General features: G+C 50.1%; 1 protein-coding gene across 1 annotated transcript; it reads left to right on the forward strand.

The window, feature by feature from the left end:
• Window positions 1–331: 331 nt before the first annotated feature.
• kdm2ab (lysine (K)-specific demethylase 2Ab) lies at window positions 332–17039 on the forward strand. Its single transcript, XM_036550856.1, has 22 exons — window positions 332–1629; window positions 4653–4791; window positions 5078–5156; window positions 5321–5367; window positions 5479–5657; window positions 6382–6488; window positions 7249–7342; window positions 7484–7637; window positions 7893–8008; window positions 8116–8242; window positions 8388–8638; window positions 8942–9019; window positions 9468–9734; window positions 9900–10034; window positions 10175–10261; window positions 10440–10721; window positions 11187–11219; window positions 11313–12412; window positions 13783–13946; window positions 14534–14680; window positions 15668–15883; window positions 16426–17039. The coding sequence occupies exons 1-22, from the start codon at window positions 1594–1596 to the stop codon at window positions 16605–16607; spliced, it is 4020 nt and encodes a 1339-aa protein (XP_036406749.1). The 5' UTR covers window positions 332–1593; the 3' UTR covers window positions 16608–17039.
• Window positions 17040–17584: the final 545 nt, after the last annotated feature.

A 17584-nucleotide genomic window follows, 5' to 3' on the forward strand; every position in this document is an offset into this window, starting at 1 on the left:
GAAGGTGTCGATGATAGGCTCCCTGGGTGACCCCGTTTTGAGACCCTAGCAAATGATTGCTTCCTTCACGTCGAGTTATGCCGGACTCCGACCAAACAGAACAAAGAGTCTTTATGATCCATGTTACTATTGGCTTTCGTCTCTCCCCCCGGACCCCACGTGGGCTGCGGCTCAACTTGGCATCTCTAACCAATCGTGTTCGTCGCTGTCCTTCCCAGAGCGGCGTTTCTTCGGCCCAATCACAATGTTACGTTTACCTTCTTCCATCAACCATTGGCTATGACGCTAGTCGAGGGCGGACCTTTTGCGATGGCTGGTAGTGTGTGTGTGTTTTGTGACGGGTTGAAAATGGCGGCGGAGGGTAGATCGCACTAACTTTGACGGATAACAGCAACACGGTCGGCTATTTAAAAACGCCAAAAATTACACGTAGGATACAACTTCACGGGCAAACTTGAAACGTTATTCCCTAGTCCTCCCCAGGGCAACGTTCAGAACACAACACCGCAGGAGCTCTCTGACTGATAAGGTGGAAAGTTGTTGGCTAGCTTAGCCTCAAAATAACACAGCTAGCATACAATTTTAGCGATCTAGCTGGCGATCTAGCTAGCTAGCTAAACTTCGGTTGTACCGTGTTAGCGACAGGGTAGCTAAAAGCTTTTCGCTTGCAAGGGTAGTTAGCTAGGTGTACGAGGGGAGTGCGAGGTACAACTTTTGTCATATCGACACAGCGACCGCCACAACAGTGTTAGCTAGTTAGCTAAAAAGCAGTCTGAATACATAACCAACTAAATATTTATAGCTACAGTCAGTGACTAGCTGTTTTGCTTATTTGCTCGTGTGCTAGCCAGGGACACCCTCATCAGCTAGCTTGCTACAGATGGCTAGGTAACGTTATAATGTTAGTAAAGTTAGCCAAATAGACATCTCTCCTTGGCTACCTTCGTTTGGCCAAATGCTTCCATATCCGATGCGATAAATGAGATATTTACGTGGTTAGTTAACTAAGTAGATTAAAGATAATTAGGGAGCGTGAGACAGTCAAAAAAACATCTGACGGTGCTAGCTACATTTTGGGAAATAGTTAAATGTTTGCTGGCTAACTCGCTGACTTCCGAAGGTAGATACATTTAACGAGTTAGTGAGCTATATTATTAGGAGTGTTTCAGCTAGCGAGCTATATTGTTTGGCATGTTAATTGCTCACAGGGTCTGTAGCTAGCTAGTTTGCTAGCTAGCTACGTTTTTGAATCACCGTCATGTAGCCTACTAGCTGGCTTCTAGCTAGCTGGTTAGCCAGGATATTGTAGTGACAAGCAGGCGGTTGTGTAGCTAGCTCGCTACCTAGCAGGTCGTTAGCTAGCCAGGCATATTGCTGAACTTAAAAGAAAACACCACAGACCACGTTATTCCTTCGTTTGGTTCCATTTTTTTGTTTCAGCCGATCAAATAAGAAAAAAAACGAGGTTTAATATTTGTAATAAAGCGTTGTGTCAATTTCTACTTGGCGACTTAAATTTCCTGAGTTTGAGCAGCACTTCGTGGTAGTGCCATTAAGTCGTCTTGGGAATACTGCTTCAGCGCAAAGTTGAACATGGAAGATACACGTCCTCGGTACAGTAAGCGTTTGGTAAGTTTTGATTTACTTACTGGTTTGAATTGTGTAATTTGATGGAAATGTGCTTTCGAGTTTCTTTTAACTGAATGGCACAAACGCTATGCGCCTTAAAGGAACAGCATGTTACAGCGTTGCGGATGTGTTGGCATGGCAATAGACTGACGGGTGTCAGATGGGGATACAAGTTCAAGATCACAGTCACTGTCAGTTTCGGAAAACTTGGGTTTTCTTTCACGCGGCTTAAAACTAAACCTTGATGCAAAACACTTCATTTTATATTTGGTTTAATTTACGTTTCGCTCATGCAGTAGGTTGTTACATTGTTACAATGTAGCGCTTTGCCGTCTTTGTGGGAGCGTCTATAGCGCATACACAATAGCAAACAATTTATAACCGGTTGAACAACTAATTCAAATATATTGGGACATACAAAGAGCATTTATGTGACACCCAGTCTGTTTCTACCATGTGCACACCAAAGGTTTTAATATCTCAAAGGATGTCTGGGGAGACTGGGTGGGAAATCGCACAAAAATATCTGCTTTTGATGAATAATTTGTCCGGGAATGAATCATTAATTCAAGCGCCAAGCAAGGAAGGTTGAACGTCGTAAGTTATGCCACGGCCCTAACGGTAAAAGTGGTGCGTTCGGTGACAGCGCCGAGATAATCATCAGAGAAATAACCAAGGCGCGAACACGCTGCCGCGAAGAGGGGGCGGCAGGCGCAGGTGTAGCGGACCGCTGGAGCTTTCACTTTGCGTGCGGTGTGCGCCGCTGCCACAGTTTGACTGCTCTGTAACAGTGATAGACACAAAACGCGAGACAGGATGGTGCCTGATTTTAAGAGGAAAAAAGTTAGAGAGAGATGGACAGGTGGAAGAGGAAATGTATGCAAAAGATGAGCTAAAATGGAAGTCTGCACTCTTTTGAGGTTGCTGTGCTTTGTACTGGCGGTGAAAAGAGAGGAGAGATGGTGTTTGAGGGTATATCTCAGCAAGGGATGCTGTTAGTCAGAGGGAAGTGGGGGAGGAGGAGAGACTTGTGGAATGGCGGTGGAGCGGGGAGAGATGGGGAGTATGTGCAGGGAGGGAGGTGTAATTTTGGAAGAGTGAAAGGGAGGTCTGGGCAATCTCCCCCACAGGGCCAGGGAATACTGTCTGTGCACCGCTGCATGGCTTCACTGCTGTTCTCTGAGCTGCCCAGCCACAGTGTTACATAAGATATATTTACAATTACATAATATGCACTATTAGTGTTAGATACACTGTAAGGGCATTCACCGTAGGAGCATTTTGTGCTGTTTGGGTATCAGCTGCAACAGTGGAGCAGATTGAAGCTCTTACTAGTCCAGTGTGGAATACAGATCCCTTTCAGCATGGTCAGAGTTCAGCATCTCTGTGGAGTCTGGAGTGAAGCGTGTTTCTAATAAGAAGAGAGACAACACGCTCAAATCTAATACTCAACCTAGGGGTTATCTACGGGTGCTAGATCCACAGAAATAGTCCATGAACAGAAAGAAATGGTCTGCTCACTGATGTGCATCAGGCATTCTTTTTCGAAGAGCGTTTCTGCTAGTGTGGCAGCGTCATTTCTGGAGGTCAGGTTAAATGGAGGGGGGGTGGATTCGGGTGGGGGTTGGGGGTTGGGTTTGGTTGTGGGGACCTGGGTGAAGGGGCTGTCATGGCTGTTAAGGGAGGGGATTATCCCTCTTCCATCTGTCCTGCCCTGCCCTGTGATGGAGACGGGAGGTCAGAGGACGAGTCCTTGGCGCGCTCTCACTCTTTTTCCAGGAAGAGGCGTGGGCGTGCGTATGCACTGAAATGCGTCTGCGTGGCAGACGTTTGTATCCAGAGTGGTGCTGCCTTCTGTCTCGGCAAGATGCGCTAAATACATGTGATCCTGCTGACAAATCAGTTATTTATTAGAATAAGGTCCCCTTCAAATTGTGACTCGGAAGAAGTCAACCAAAGCTGAAATAGTCAACCCGACTGTGAAAGTTACGCTTGGCTCGATGGCTGAAGTGTTCTGTAGTTTTTTGAGGACTGGTCTCTAATACTTGCATTATTAATACTTGCATTTAAGGGCTTCCCCCCTACGGGGTAGAAGGTGCAGCTGAATCTGGAATGAAACCAACATATATATATATATATATATATATATATATATATATATATATATATATATATATATATGTATATGTGTGTGTGTGTAAAATATAGTTTTAAAGTTATTTCACTTTATAAGTTATTTCATTTTTTCAGGTCACAATTTGATGGGGCAAATAAAAAAATGGAATGACCCATTGATGTTTATTTTTAAGAATTAAAAACAGTTAAATATTTCTGCATTGGTAGTGATCCATTTATATTTGGAATACGTATGCACTTAGATGAATACCCATCTCAACTGACAGCAGTGGAGAATGGGTGCTGGAGTGCTGGGCTTTGGTCCCCAGGCAGAGGAATTGAAACCTGTTTAGGGAAAGTTGCTGTTTCTGTTTTGAACACAGTTACAGTGCATTGGGAAATATGAAAAGTGGTATTTCCGTGTGTATGGTATCTGCAGAGCAAACCTGTGTAATTAAAGTAATGCAGACCGGAGAACTGCAAAATGAAATTCATGACTGGACTTGCACTGAATGCAGTTTAAAGGTGTTTGTTTCCATGATGTTCTGCCGTAAGGCGTGGTCAAGGTCTTTCATCTTTCATCTTAGCTAGTGATTTAAAATAACTGAGTGTGTAATACATTTCCGCTAAGTGCATTTGGAGACTCACTGATATTGTTTATTTTAGACCTTAAATCATATGACTTGCATCATTTTATATGCCTGGCAAACTTACTGAACTGTCAGTTTTGTGAAATAATAATATTGATAATGGTCGTGTTTCACCAATGTCACCAACTTTCTCAGTGTCCTCAGTGAATATCTAACCGAGTGTCAAACTCCGTGTTTGTGGATTAGAACAATAGCAAAATGCTGTTAGAGGTGTGTTAACATCTTCCCTTTGTCATACTTGCAATAATCCACAAACAGCGGTCAGGCACGCGACGGCGTTACCAGGATGACGGTATCTCCGATGATGAGATCGAAGGGAAAAGGAGCTTTGACCTGGAAGAGAAACTGCAGTGTGATCGGTTCAACTCCTGTCTGGTCAAACGCATGGAAGGCAAAGGTGAGAGCCTGAGTAACTGTGCTGGTGTACACTGATATTTATTTAGATGCCGTCTCCATGGAGACCTCAGAGAACATTTTTCTTGTCTCCATAACAATATTTCCTGTTGATGGATCCCAAAAATTGCCCAACATTAAGGGCACTTTGCTTTCATTTTTGTTATGGCCTACATTGCAGTGTCCTTGAATTTTTCAGCTTTGTATTATATTTATTATATTTCTTTTCGTTTGGAATGCTGACTCTGTACTCTGTGTGTCTGTCTGTCTGTCCTGCTTTGTGCCTGCAGACTTCACTTTTGAGTACATTCAGAGAGAGGGACTGAGGGACCCCCTTATCTTTGAGAAACCGGACGGTCTGGGCATTAAGTATGTCTGTGTATATTTTACCTTCTTGCCTGCTGATTCCCGTCACCCATCCCTATACATTTATACATGTTCTTTTTGAGGTGTGTTTTTCTTTAATCCTTCCATCCCTCACATTGCCCTTTCCCTCTCTCTGTCTCTCTTTCTCCCCATCTCTTTCTCTCTAGGATGCCAGATGAGGATTTCAGTGTGAACGACGTGAAGCTGTTTGTAGGTAAGGCATCTCTCCTAGCTTTGACCCGCTCCTGCTGTTTCTGTGGGTGGTTTCTAAGCGTAGGGGTGTCGTGTCTGCCCCCCCCTCTCTCTCTCTCTCTCTGCCTGGCAGGGAGCAGGAGGGTGATTGACGTGATGGACGTGACCACGCAGAAGGGCATCGAGATGTCCATGGCCCAGTGGAGGCGGTACTACGAGACCCCGCCCTCGGAGAGGGAGAAGCTCTACAATGTCATCAGCCTGGAGTTCAGCCACACCAAGCTGGAGAACCTGGTGAAGAGGCCGGCATCGGTGAGTGAAAGGCTCCCTCCGCAAAAACCCGCCAGCCGTTTTCCTGCAGATTCTCACACAGCAGTAGCGGCCTGCCTCTCGTGAGATTGTCGTGTTCCTGGTGACAGTTACATTCAGCTTTGATTGGATGATGAGTTCGTCCAGAGTGAAATTTTGAAAGTTGACAGGGAAATGATGCCACCCTTCAGATGAAAGCCACTTTTTCACAAATGCGGGCTATCAGCCCGTGGGTGGCTCTTACCAGCTGCTGTTTGTTTGGAACTTCAGTTTCAGAAGTGTAGAGCTTGTTTTTTCCTCTAAGTGCAGAGGAAACCTTTTACACAGAAGAGTTCTAGGTTGTGTATTGCAGTGCACAGTAAAAACGTTGTGTCTGTCACGCCGGAGGGTTCCTATATATATCCCGTACGTTTAGCAGAAGCTCTTATCCAGAGCAACTTATATAGATTACAATTTTTACATGTTATCCATTTATACAGCTGAATCTTTACTGAGGTAATTCTGGGTTAAGTACCTTTCCCAAGGGTACGGCAGCAGTATCCAAGCGGGGAATCGAACCAGCAGCCTTTTGGTTATGCTCCTGCTCCTTACCTCTGTGCTACTCTGCCTCTCCGCTGTTCTCTGTAAATGCAAAGATACCCTCTGCCAGTGGGAAGCGCTGTTCTGTATGACCCCTCTTCCTGCATCCTGCTCTCCTCTCTGAATTGGCCTGTTTGCTTGTGTACAGGTTGATGTCATAGACTGGGTGGACAACATGTGGCCCCGACATCTCAAGGAGAGGCAGAGAGACTCCACCAATGCCATAATCGACATGCAGTACCCCAAAGTGCAGAAGTGAGTCCCCCCCGTTCGTCTGACCTGTTCATCTCCTGCACCCTCTCATCTCCCCTACGTGTCTCTTCCAGTGCTGAAACCCCAGTACTAAAGAGCTTTGCAGCAGTGCGGCCCCATTGCCTCAAGTATGACAATTCTGTTTGATAGCAGTATTCACTGGCACTTTATATATTGACTGCCTGTGCCTGAGAGCACAGACACATTGTGTGTGTGTGTGTGTGTGTGTGTGTGTGTGTGTGTGTCTAAGTGGGACTGTGTGCAAACCTGGGCTGCGGAGTCAGGGCAAGCTTTCATCTTCTTACTTTCATCTTGCTTTCTGTGGCCCAAAGCAGCCACACACACTCGCACACTTTCACCCACGCGTGTGCGCGCCCACACACACACACACACACACACAGATCTGCATGCATGGGTGCACACGCGGATGCACTCAGTCACACATACATACACACACAAAGACCTGCATGTATGCACACAGACACACACACACACATGCATGCATGCACGCACACAGACACACAGTTGTTCTCACTAGTCCACATACACGCAGGCAGACACTTGCACACACCCACCCAAGCGGATGCGTACACACACAAACACAGGTGCCCCCTCCTCGACAGGATGTTGCAGTGAAACAGGCTGAGCAAGCGTGCTTGCAGAGGTGCAGACCCCCACCACCATCCAGCTCCAGTCCAGCCCTCTACGCCCCTGAGCTGTCTTTTGTCTGAAGGGCAACGTGTGACGTGTTTCCCTCTCTCAGGTACTGCTTGATGAGTGTGGAGGGCTGTTTCACCGACTTCCACATCGACTTTGGTGGCACATCCGTCTGGTACCACATACTGCGGGGTGGGAAGGTGAGACGGGCTCTACCTTCTGTGTTTTGAAGGTCAGCTGTTTAAAAGCGCCATTCTAAATGTGTGAATCCCCCTTTCTACCCCCCACGCACACACGCACGCACACACGCGCGCGCACACACACACACATCCACCACACAGGTGTTCTGGCTGATTCCTCCCACGCCCCAGAATCTGGAGCTGTACGAGAACTGGGTTTTGTCAGGGAAGCAAGGTGACATCTTCCTGGGGGACAAGGCCAGTCACTGCCAGAGGATTGAGCTGAAGCAGGGATACACCTTCATGATCCCCTCAGGTATGCCAAATCTCACTCCTGTGTAAATGTCCATGTCTACATTCCTACAAATGTAGAACCTAAATTTGACTTCTGCCTCCCTCATGGGACCTTCCTCTCTGGTACATGATCATTTTCTCTCAACTTCCCTTAAATGGCAGCACATGTGCCGACCATTCATTGTAGGACAGGTATGCAGAAGGTGCCCCCTGGTGGTGAGAAGAGGTAGGACTGCAGGAGCATCAGCTGTAGAGCATCTCTCTGTTTCCGTTGCAGGCTGGATCCATGCAGTCTACACCCCGGTTGACACTCTGGTGTTCGGAGGAAACTTCCTGCACAGTTTCAACATCCCTATGCAGCTGCACATCTATAACATAGAGGACCGAACGAGGGTGAGAACATTCATATGTGCCCAAGTTTGGCCCAGTGGTCATTGCTAATATTACCTCTGTTAGGACGGTAGAGAGCAGCCTTGCTCACCCCTGTGTCTGTCCCTCAGGTTCCAGCAAAGTTCCGCTACCCCTTCTACTATGAGATGTGTTGGTATGTGCTGGAGAGATACCTTTACTGCCTGACCAATACCTCACACCTTACTCCTGAGTTCCAGAAACACTCCCTGGGCATTGGTCAGTATTTACACTTTATGCCTTGTGTATAAATCTGCTTGCTGGTTATGCAGTTGATGCCTTAAATGGTTCAGGTGTCTCCAAGGCTGGATTTGATGTTGGTTCCGCCTCATGCCAATTCTCTCTCTCTTTCTCTCTCTTTCAGGACTGAAGCCAGAAGATTCCTCCTGTGCTAAGAAGACTCTAAACGGCCACATAGAAAAGGGTGATGAGGAGGAGGACGAGGGTGAAGAGTCACTGCCCACCCCCACCAAGCCAGGGGTCAAAGTTCACCTCACGCCCTTTGAGCTGGAGGGCCTGTGGAACCTGTTGGGGAAGCTGGAGTCTCTGCCGTCTCACAAGAAGTGCGTCCCGGCGGGCATCCACAACGCCCCCGCCCTGCTGCACGACATTCGGGCAAGTTACCGCGCCACTCGCAGCCACGTCAGCAGCATTAGCAGAAAGCATGCTTTTTCTGAAGCCTTCTCAAATAGCTCAGCGCTAGCCGAAACGCTCCTCCAGTATTCGAATATACCCGTTCTTCAGTGCTTGGGACAGTGGGGCGCATTCCACTGATGTCCTGTGGCTGACACGTTCCGTCAGATGAGACTGCACGTGTTGCTTCATGCGTACTTCCCGTTTTAAGGCTTTGTGTCGTAGCGCATGACTGGAAGCCTCGCCCTGCGCGTGTGGCTGACTGTGTGACTCTGCGTTTCCCAGGCCCTGCTGGAGGAGCATGCTAACGATGACCCCAAACTGTCCTACACCGGAAGGCCCATCGTCAAGTGGCCAAAAAGGGTGAGATTACTCGTTGTTCAAACCTAGAGACACACACTCACACACACACACACACACACACACACAGCGCTTCCAGCTGCTCCCCTTTTTATAAGCCTACTCCTAACCGCTTACTCTGTTTCTAACCCAAACCCCTTATTCAATCCCAAACCTTAACCCCTTGCTCTGACTCTAACTCTAACTCTAACCCTAACCCTAACCCTAACCCTAACCCTAACTCTAACTCTAACTCTAACTCTAACTCTAACTCTAACTCTAACTCTAACTCTAACTCTAACTCTAACTCTAACTCTAACTCTAACTCTAACCCTAACCCTAACCCCCTTTTTATAAGCCTACTCCTAATCCCTTACTCTGTTTCTAACCCAAACCCCTTGTTCAATCCCAAACCTTAACCCCTTGCTCGAACTCTAACCCTAACGTCCTGAACCTCTCTCTTTCTCTGCAGCCGTCGTGGTACCAGCCCCCGCCCACCCCCCCGCCGCTGCTGTACCGGCCCCGGCTGTCGTCCTCGCTGCCGCACCCCCTGCCGCCCCCCCGGCCCACCAAGCCGCCCTCGTCCATGTCGGCGCTGCGGCGGAGGCGTGTGCGCTGCAAGCGCTGCGTGGCCTGCCTGCGCACCGAGTGCGGCGACTGCAACTACTGCAGGGACATGAAGAAGTTTGGAGGCCCCGGCCGGCTCAAGCAGACCTGCATACTGCGCCAGTGCCTCGCCGTGAGTGCGCTGCTGCGCGAGAGAGAGAGTGTGTGTGTGTGTGTGTGTGTGTGTGTGTGTGTGAGAGAGAGAATGTGTGTGTGTGTGAGAGAGAGAGAGAGAATGTGTGTGTGTGCGCGTGTGCGTACTCTCGTGTCTTCATGCATTGACTCTCTGCATTCGCAGCCGGGGCTCCCTCTCTCGGCCGTGTGTGGGGTGTGTGGGGAAGGCAATCAGGACCCTGACGAGACTCCAGTCTTCTCCCTCACGCTCATGGAGTGCTCCAACTGTGCCCAGATCGTCCATCCCGACTGCATCAAGGTCACACAGCTGTTCCTCCGTCCACTCGGGCTAGAGCTGGCTGCTTCTGCCAGAAAGCACACGTGTTAAATTAACTCCTCTCTCTCTCTCTATCTGCCCCTCTCTCTCTCTCTCCCTCTCTCTCCCCTCCCTTCCTGCAGGTGTCAGGGGAGGGAGTGGTGAACAAAGACCTGCCCAGCTGCTGGGAGTGTCCCAAGTGTACGCTGGAGAAAGCTGCCAACTCAGAGGTACCGGGCTCTCTCTCTATGTTCATCTCTTGGGCACCGGTTGTCCTCGTGCTCCGTAGTCCCTCTGTCTCCAGAAAGCAGGAGGTGTTGTGACAGCGTACAGTGACGTTGACGGCGAGCGCCGGATGAACGCCCTCCCCCTCTCTCTCTCTCTCTCTCTCTCCGTTTCCCGTTTCAGTCCTCGAGCAGTGACGACGACAGCGCAGACTCCGCGGGCTCCCTCTCCCCGTCGGCGCCCCCCTCGGAGAAGCGCCCCCACGGTGACGGGGTGGGGGCGGGAGAGGGGGACGAGGGCGGCGGGGGAAGGCTACCTCGCCGTGGCCGCCCTCCCCCGCCCCTCTTCTCGCTGACCCAGGCCCGCTCGCGCCGTGTGGCGCCCCCTCCCTCCCACAGGCTGCTACTGCAGCAGCAGCAGAACAGGAAGCGGGCCGGTGCCCTGGAGCTGCGGCTGGGGAAGCGGGTGAGGGCAGAAACGAAGAGGTTCCGTCAGGGTTAAGAAAGTGAGGCTACTCCATCCCATCACATTACGTTACATTATTGTCATTAGCAGACACTCTTATCCAGAGCAGCTTACCTAGGTTACAGTTTTTACATGTTATGCATCTATACAGCTGGATATTTACTAAGGCAATTCTGGGTTGAGAACCTTGTCCAAGGGTACAACAGCAGTGTCCCAGCGGGGAATTGATCCAGCAACCTTTTGGTTTCGAGCCCTGCTCCTTACCACTATGCTACACTGCTGCCTTCAGCTTCACAGGGGTACCCACGCCTGCCCTCTGAGGGGTTTGTTGCTTTCAGACACATGGTTTACACATTTAAGGATGAGCTCACACAGAGTGCCTAGTCTGCACACGTTAAATAGCTTAGCATTATGATATTTGGTTGTCGTCTTCATTTGATTTTTTGGTTTTAATTTATTTTACAGATGAAAATGGAACGGGACAAAATTTTGCCATCAGTAAGTTGAAAGTCCTGCGTTTCCGCCTGTAATATCATTGGCTTACCTTCCTTCCCGTTCTCCAATTGCCCTCTGTGTCCATCTCTCCTACAGAAGCGAAAGTCTTCCTCTCTGGACTCCAGTTCCCCGAAACTCCTCCGTCGCCGCAGCCAGGACAGGGACGGCAGCGATTCTGCGGGGGACCGAAAAATGCCCCCCCACCTCAGGGGTTCCCCACGCGCCCCGTCTCGCCTGTCCGCTGAGAGACTGCACCGGGGCAACGGGGTCGGGAGGCGGGGGCTCTGGAGGGGCTCCGCCCACCGCATGGGACAGGGAGGCAGGCTCACGCCCAATTCCCCCCTTGGCATGAGGCGCAGGCTGGGGGTGAGGGAGAGGGGCCGAGGGGTGCGGCTCCGAGGCGTGGCCAGGCCCCAGCGGGGCAGGGAGGACATGAAGGAGGAGGAGAAGGACAACGAGTGCGGCGAAGAGGAGGAAGAGGAGGCTGAAGATGCGCAGCGCGGTGGCAGGCTGGACAAGGAGAACAGGCCACACAGACGGAGGGGCAGAGCGAGGGAGGAGGAAGAGGAGGAGGAGAGCGAAGGGAGGGAGCAGGGCGGAGGAGAGGAGGGCGAAGAGGAGGAGGATGAGGAGGATGATGAAGACAGAGAGGAGGACGGTCGCGCCGGCTCGGCTGCGGACCCGGTGCTGCTGGTGTCAGACCTCAGCGAGGACCGGCTGAACGGCTCCTACGTGACGGTGAAGCTACAGCGCCCCCCGAAGGCCAAGCGTGACCCCGGTTCCATTGTGCCCAAACTGGAGGCGGCCATGGCCCCCAGGGCCCCTGGCAGCCAGGGCTACGTCCAGCGCAAGTCCCTGCAGCGGCCGCAGCCGAATAACGGCAGGGGCGGGGCGGAGGCGGTGCGCTCGGCCGGGCTAGCTGGGCACCCGCGGCTCCACCCCCCCGGCCTGTCCCAGCCGCGGCAGCTGGAGGCGCGCGTGATGGTGTCCCGGGTGGACGGGAAGAGGGAGGCGGGCTGCCCGTCCACCTCGGCCCCGCCCGCGGCCGCGCCCCCCTCCGTCCTCTCGCTGGCCTCGCTCAGGGACGCCGGCGGCGGGCCGGCCTGTGAGAAGGAGGTGTGGGTGTCCGTGTTCCGCTACCTGACCCGCGCCGAGCTCTGCGTCTGCATGACTGTCTGCAAGAGCTGGTACAAGTGGTGAGTTCCTCCCGCTAACGGCTGCTGTGTGACATATGTAATGCCGTATGTAATACTGCTAATGTAATGCCATACGTAATGCAGCTGGTATGTAATGCCATACATAAAGCCTTACATAATGCAGCTGGTATGTAATGCCGTACTTAGTGCTGCTGATATGTAATGTTGTACGTAATGCCACTGGTATGTAATGCTCTACTTAATGCTGTACGTTATGAAGCTGGTATGTAGTGTCATACGCAGTGCCGTACATAATGAAGCTGGTATGTAACGCAGTAACACCAGCTTTCTGAAGGGGCAGGGCAAGTTTGTCTGATCCACTGTGATTACTGTTGTTCCTACTACCCATTCATGGAGATGATTCCACGCCAGAATAGTATGCAAAGACACTGTGTGTGGGAAAGCACAGACACTGTGTGTGTGGGAAAGCAAAGACACTGTGTGTGGGGAAAGCACAGACACTGTGTGTGGGGAAAGCAAAGACACTGTGTGTGGGGAAAGCACAGACACTGTGTGTGGGGAAAGCAAAGACACTGTGTGTGGGAAAGCACAGACACTGTGTGTGTGGGAAAGCAAAGACACTGTGTGTGGGGAAAGCACAGACACTGTGTGTGTGGGAAAGCAAAGACACTGTGTGTGGGGAAAGCACAGACACTGTGTGTGGGGGAAGCACAGACACTGTGTGTGGGGGAAGCACAGACACTGTGTGTGGGAAAGCAAAGACACTGTGTGTGGGAAAGCAAAGACACTGTGTGTGGGGGAAGCAAAGACACTGTGTGTGGGAAAGCAAAGACACTGTGTGTGGGGGAAGCAAAGACACTGTGTGTGGGGGAAGCCTGTTCCTGTCTGCGTGCACAGATGGCTTGCTGTTCCATCGCTAAGGAAAGTCTGGCTGACAGTGTGGGCTGTTGCTGAGCAGATAAAGCTTGTCGCCAGTGAGCTCCGGTGTTGTGATGACCAGCACTTCCTGAACGAGTTTGCAACAGTTCAGAAGCGTATCTGACTGTTGGGGGTGTGGCTTTTGGGACTGTGTAAAATCATGCATTTTTTGCCCTCAGAAATTATTCTTAATCTTAAAGACATGCACACGATACACACAAGCCAATAACAGCAGGTAGCACAACCAAGATTAATGCATTTACTGTTGTGACTGTACATTTTAACGACACAGAATTAGGCTTCTTTTCAAATAACTGCTCACAGATAGAAGCTCATTTTGAACTCGTTATTTAGCAGACCTCAGGTGTGACTCCTAAAACACACCTGTAGGTGCACAGGACACTGGCTGCGCTGCATGTCTTACAGTCACTTCCTGGTCCGGGAGCGGTGCTCCTTGTCTCTTAGCAACCGTCCCTCTCTCCTTGGAACAGGAGCTGTGACAAGCGCCTGTGGACCCGGATAGACCTGAGCCGCTGCCGGTCCATCAGCCCCCAGGCCCTGTCTGGCATCATCAAACGGCAGCCAGTCTCGCTGGACCTCTCCTGGACGCCCGTCACTAAGAAGCAGCTCACCTGGCTCATCAACCGGCTGCCAGGTAACCCTCACCTGTGCGTCTCGCCAGCCCAGTCAAAGAGGAGCGGGTAGGAAAGGGAAATTATCTGGAAACGATATGGATATATGACAGAGATGAGGGTGAAAAGTGTAAAAGATACATGCATATAGGTACATTCAGTGCTCATTTACATGACATGTTGCCAGCTGCACTGACCATCTAAGTGCTGGCTTATGCTTCTTGTGGTCGGTGCGGCCATAACTGTCATAAATGCAGTGATGTAATTGCAAACATAATAGCCACTTGCAGAGAAGGTCACACTACTTGTTGTCCACCCCCCAGAATTTGTTACGGTCAGGCTAAGCAGACATCCAGAAGATCACTGCGTTTGATTATAAAGTGACTGATTCACTGATGAATACTGTCACAGCTGGAACTCACTGACCAATGGAAACACTGGGTTGGAACAAACCGTTTTGGTGTTTGGTACATACGGCCGCATACTGTCCTGCAAACATGCAGTAAGCATGAAGGGTCTTCAGCCTGTGAAGGGCGGTGCCATGTCCAGCGGCTGTGTTAGCAAAGCAGGGCTGTGAGTAAACCGCCCCGTCCCTGCCTGCTCTGCTCAGGGCTGAAGGACCTGATCGTTTCGGGGTGCTCCTGGTCCTCCGTCTCCGCGCTGAGCTCCCCGAGCTGTCCCCTCCTGCGCACCCTGGACCTGCGCTGGACAGAGGGCGTAAAGGACACCCAGATTCGGGACCTGCTCACCCCTCCAGGTCAGCACCGTCCTTTGGTACTTTTTGCACCCCCTTTGGAGCCCAGCATAATATTTTTCTACGTTCCAAAACCATCTGGAATCCACTTGCAACTGGTGTCATTGCAAGATTGTTTTTTCGGCCGCATGAGGTTTTTTCATACAGCATACATTAACAAGAGTATATTATTGCTGTTCATTATTTCTCCCTTTGTTGTTTGATAAGTCCCAGGTCTTACCTCAATGACTCCCCTTGAAACACATTGTAGTTTTCATAAAAATTGATATAGTTTTGCGCTCATTTCATGCAAAATACTGGTGTGATCAAGCTGAATGAAGTCCAGGTTTGCTCCAGAAACGCCGCCTGGCTCTGATGCTCAGGGCACCACAGATCCTCTCTGCACTCAGGCTGAGTTACGTCCAGCAGCAGGCTGAACACACCGCTTTCAGGGAGCAAATGCTTCCTTGTAATTATTTCAATTTGAAGTTCATTTGTTATAGTACATTATCACAGTTCAGATGGTCACAAAGTGCTTAACAAATAGGATAGTTGATTGTCCAGAGGGAACAAAAAAAGACTGGGGAAAATAATAGAAAATTATTCCCTGACCCCTGGGAAGAGGTGGTCAAGAAACTAGAAAATAGTGGAAATTCTAACATAAAAGGCATCAGTTCAGACCACAGTAAGTTTTCTAAGCCATATAATTTAGACTCATTTGCTCTGAAATGACTGTGCATGTCATCCAGATATATCCAATGACTGAGATCATAGAAATAAATAACTTTCGTTCTGGGATGTTCTGAAAGCCATCCATCTATAGGACAGGGCAGAAATCACCAGTTAACACTATCCTTTTTTTTAAAAAAAAAAAAAAAAAAATCTCATTCAGCCATCACATTTTTTCTAAATTCCTGTATGTAGGAGCTAATAGAAATGTTGTGTGTGTGTGTGTGTGTGTGTGTGTGTGTGTGTGTGTGTGTGTGTGTGTGTGTGCACGCGCCTCCGCAGGCTGCGATAACCGCAGCAAGCTGCGGAACATGCTGTCGTTCCGGCTGGCGGGGCTGGAGATCAGCGACTCTACGTTGCGCCTCGTCATCAGGCACATGCCGCTGCTGGCGCGGCTCGACCTGTCGCACTGCCGCGGCGTCACCGACCAGTCCGTCAACCTGCTGACCGCCGTCGGCTCCTCCACCCGCAACACGCTCACCGAGATAAACCTGGCAGGTGAGGGGAGCCCGTGCCTGCGCACAACTGCCTCTTTGTCCGCCCCTTGCTTTTCTCCACATTTATTTACATTTACATTACATTCATTTAGCAGAAGCTCTTTCCAGAGCAGTTTCCAGCACGAAAGAACAGAAGTGTATCCATTCAGGTTGAATGAGAAGCAGCGTCAGACCAGGATAATGACACTCCCACACCAGAGAGTGTGAGCATAACACTATTCAAGCCCTACCACAAGTTAACTTCTGCAGGCTGACTATACAGTCTAGAAACAGAATCCAAAACACATTGCAATACGACACGTAAAATAAAAAGCAAATAATACAAGTAGCAGGTGTTAGGGAGTGGGGACTGACTGAGGTGGAACCGAAATGCAGTCTGAAGAGGTGGGTCTTCAGTCTGCGTTGGAAGAGGGCCAGTGATTCTGCTGTCCTGAGGGAAGTTCATTCCACCACTGAAAGAGCAGTACAGAGGGGCTTCATGTCTGACATTTTGTCAATGTCATTGAATCTCCGTCTGTTCTCTCTCTCTGCCCCCCCCCCCAGGCTGTAGCAAGCTGACGGACACCTGCCTGACGTACCTGAAGCGGGTGTCCAGCCTCACCCTGCTGGACCTGCGGGGTTGTAAACACGTGGCGCGGCAGGCCTGCGAGAGCTTCATCGCCGAGCTGTCCGTCAACGCCCTCTACTGCCTGTCCGAAGACAAACTCATCCAGAGGATATCCTAGAGCCCCTCCCACACCACTCGGGGACAGCAGGAGACTGTGGGGGGCGGGGGGGGGAGAGACTGCACTGCCTGATGGAGGGAGGTTGTGCTTTTCCGTGTGAAAGACTGCAAGCGAGGAAGAGCTGAACTGCCAAGATCTGACAGAGAGAGGAGCTATAAATGGAACCGACAGAGACAATATTGTGAAGTGACTCTTTTGGGGGGGGGGAGCAAACAGCAAACGCTGGTCATCCAGAGCTGGAGGTAGAGACTTGTTCAGAAGCCTGTGGTTCTCCTGGCCTCAGAGAGAGAGAGACTGTAAGGGGGGAGAGACCTCACCAGGTGCCTCACTGTTGGAGAGAAGACTCGCCTGGTACAGAGGGAGCTACTTAAATCTTGTAAAAAGGAAGCGATCGAGAAATCACTGTTCCAAATATTGAAGTTTAAGTCCCAAAGAGTAAAGAGGGGGGAGTAAAGGGGGGAGTAAAGAGTAAAGAGGGGGGAACCCCTGGGGCACCGGGCCCAGCCTGCCTTGGGAGGAAGGGGGGGGGTGCTGTTTTTGTTGTTCTGTGGGAGCTACTCGTTGAGGGAGGAACATGACAGTTTCTAGGCCTGCCTCCTCCAGTCACAGCCAGGAAGGGGTTAAATGGGATATCCAAGCATGAATGCAAGGAACACTGACAGGGAACCACAGTTATTTGGAATCACAGGAATAAAAGATGACCTACAGCATGAGCGTGTGCGCAAAAATTAGGGTGCTATTATTCAGTCATTGTCCATTTCCTACGCCTAGTATCAAAGTCCTGGGTCATTCTCTGACTTTCTTTTATTCTTCCCCTAATGTGGATATTGCCTGTTTTTCCCACATTTCTCCTTCCTGTTTTCACCAAGTTTTTTCCTCAATTTTTAGAGGGATATTTCTTTGTTTCTCCTCTCCCTCTCCTCATAATCTTTAAAAGTATATATATTAATATATATATGCTTTTGTGTATATTTGTT

This window comes from Megalops cyprinoides, chromosome 18 (genome assembly GCF_013368585.1).
Source record: "Megalops cyprinoides isolate fMegCyp1 chromosome 18, fMegCyp1.pri, whole genome shotgun sequence".
Classification (NCBI taxonomy): Eukaryota; Metazoa; Chordata; class Actinopteri; order Elopiformes; family Megalopidae; genus Megalops; species Megalops cyprinoides.

What these genes read in the sequence shown, in the direction of transcription:
- kdm2ab (XM_036550856.1), top strand. Translation starts at nt 1,594, where the DNA reads ATGGAAGATACACGTCCTCGGTACAGTAAGCGTTTG. An exon ending in TACTGCGCCAGTGCCTCGCC is followed by an intron (nt 9,735 to 9,899) that starts GTGAGTGCGCTG and finishes CTGCATTCGCAG; the next exon opens with CCGGGGCTCCCTCTCTCGGC. An exon ending in GGACCTGCTCACCCCTCCAG is followed by an intron (nt 14,681 to 15,667) that starts GTCAGCACCGTC and finishes GCGCCTCCGCAG; the next exon opens with GCTGCGATAACCGCAGCAAG.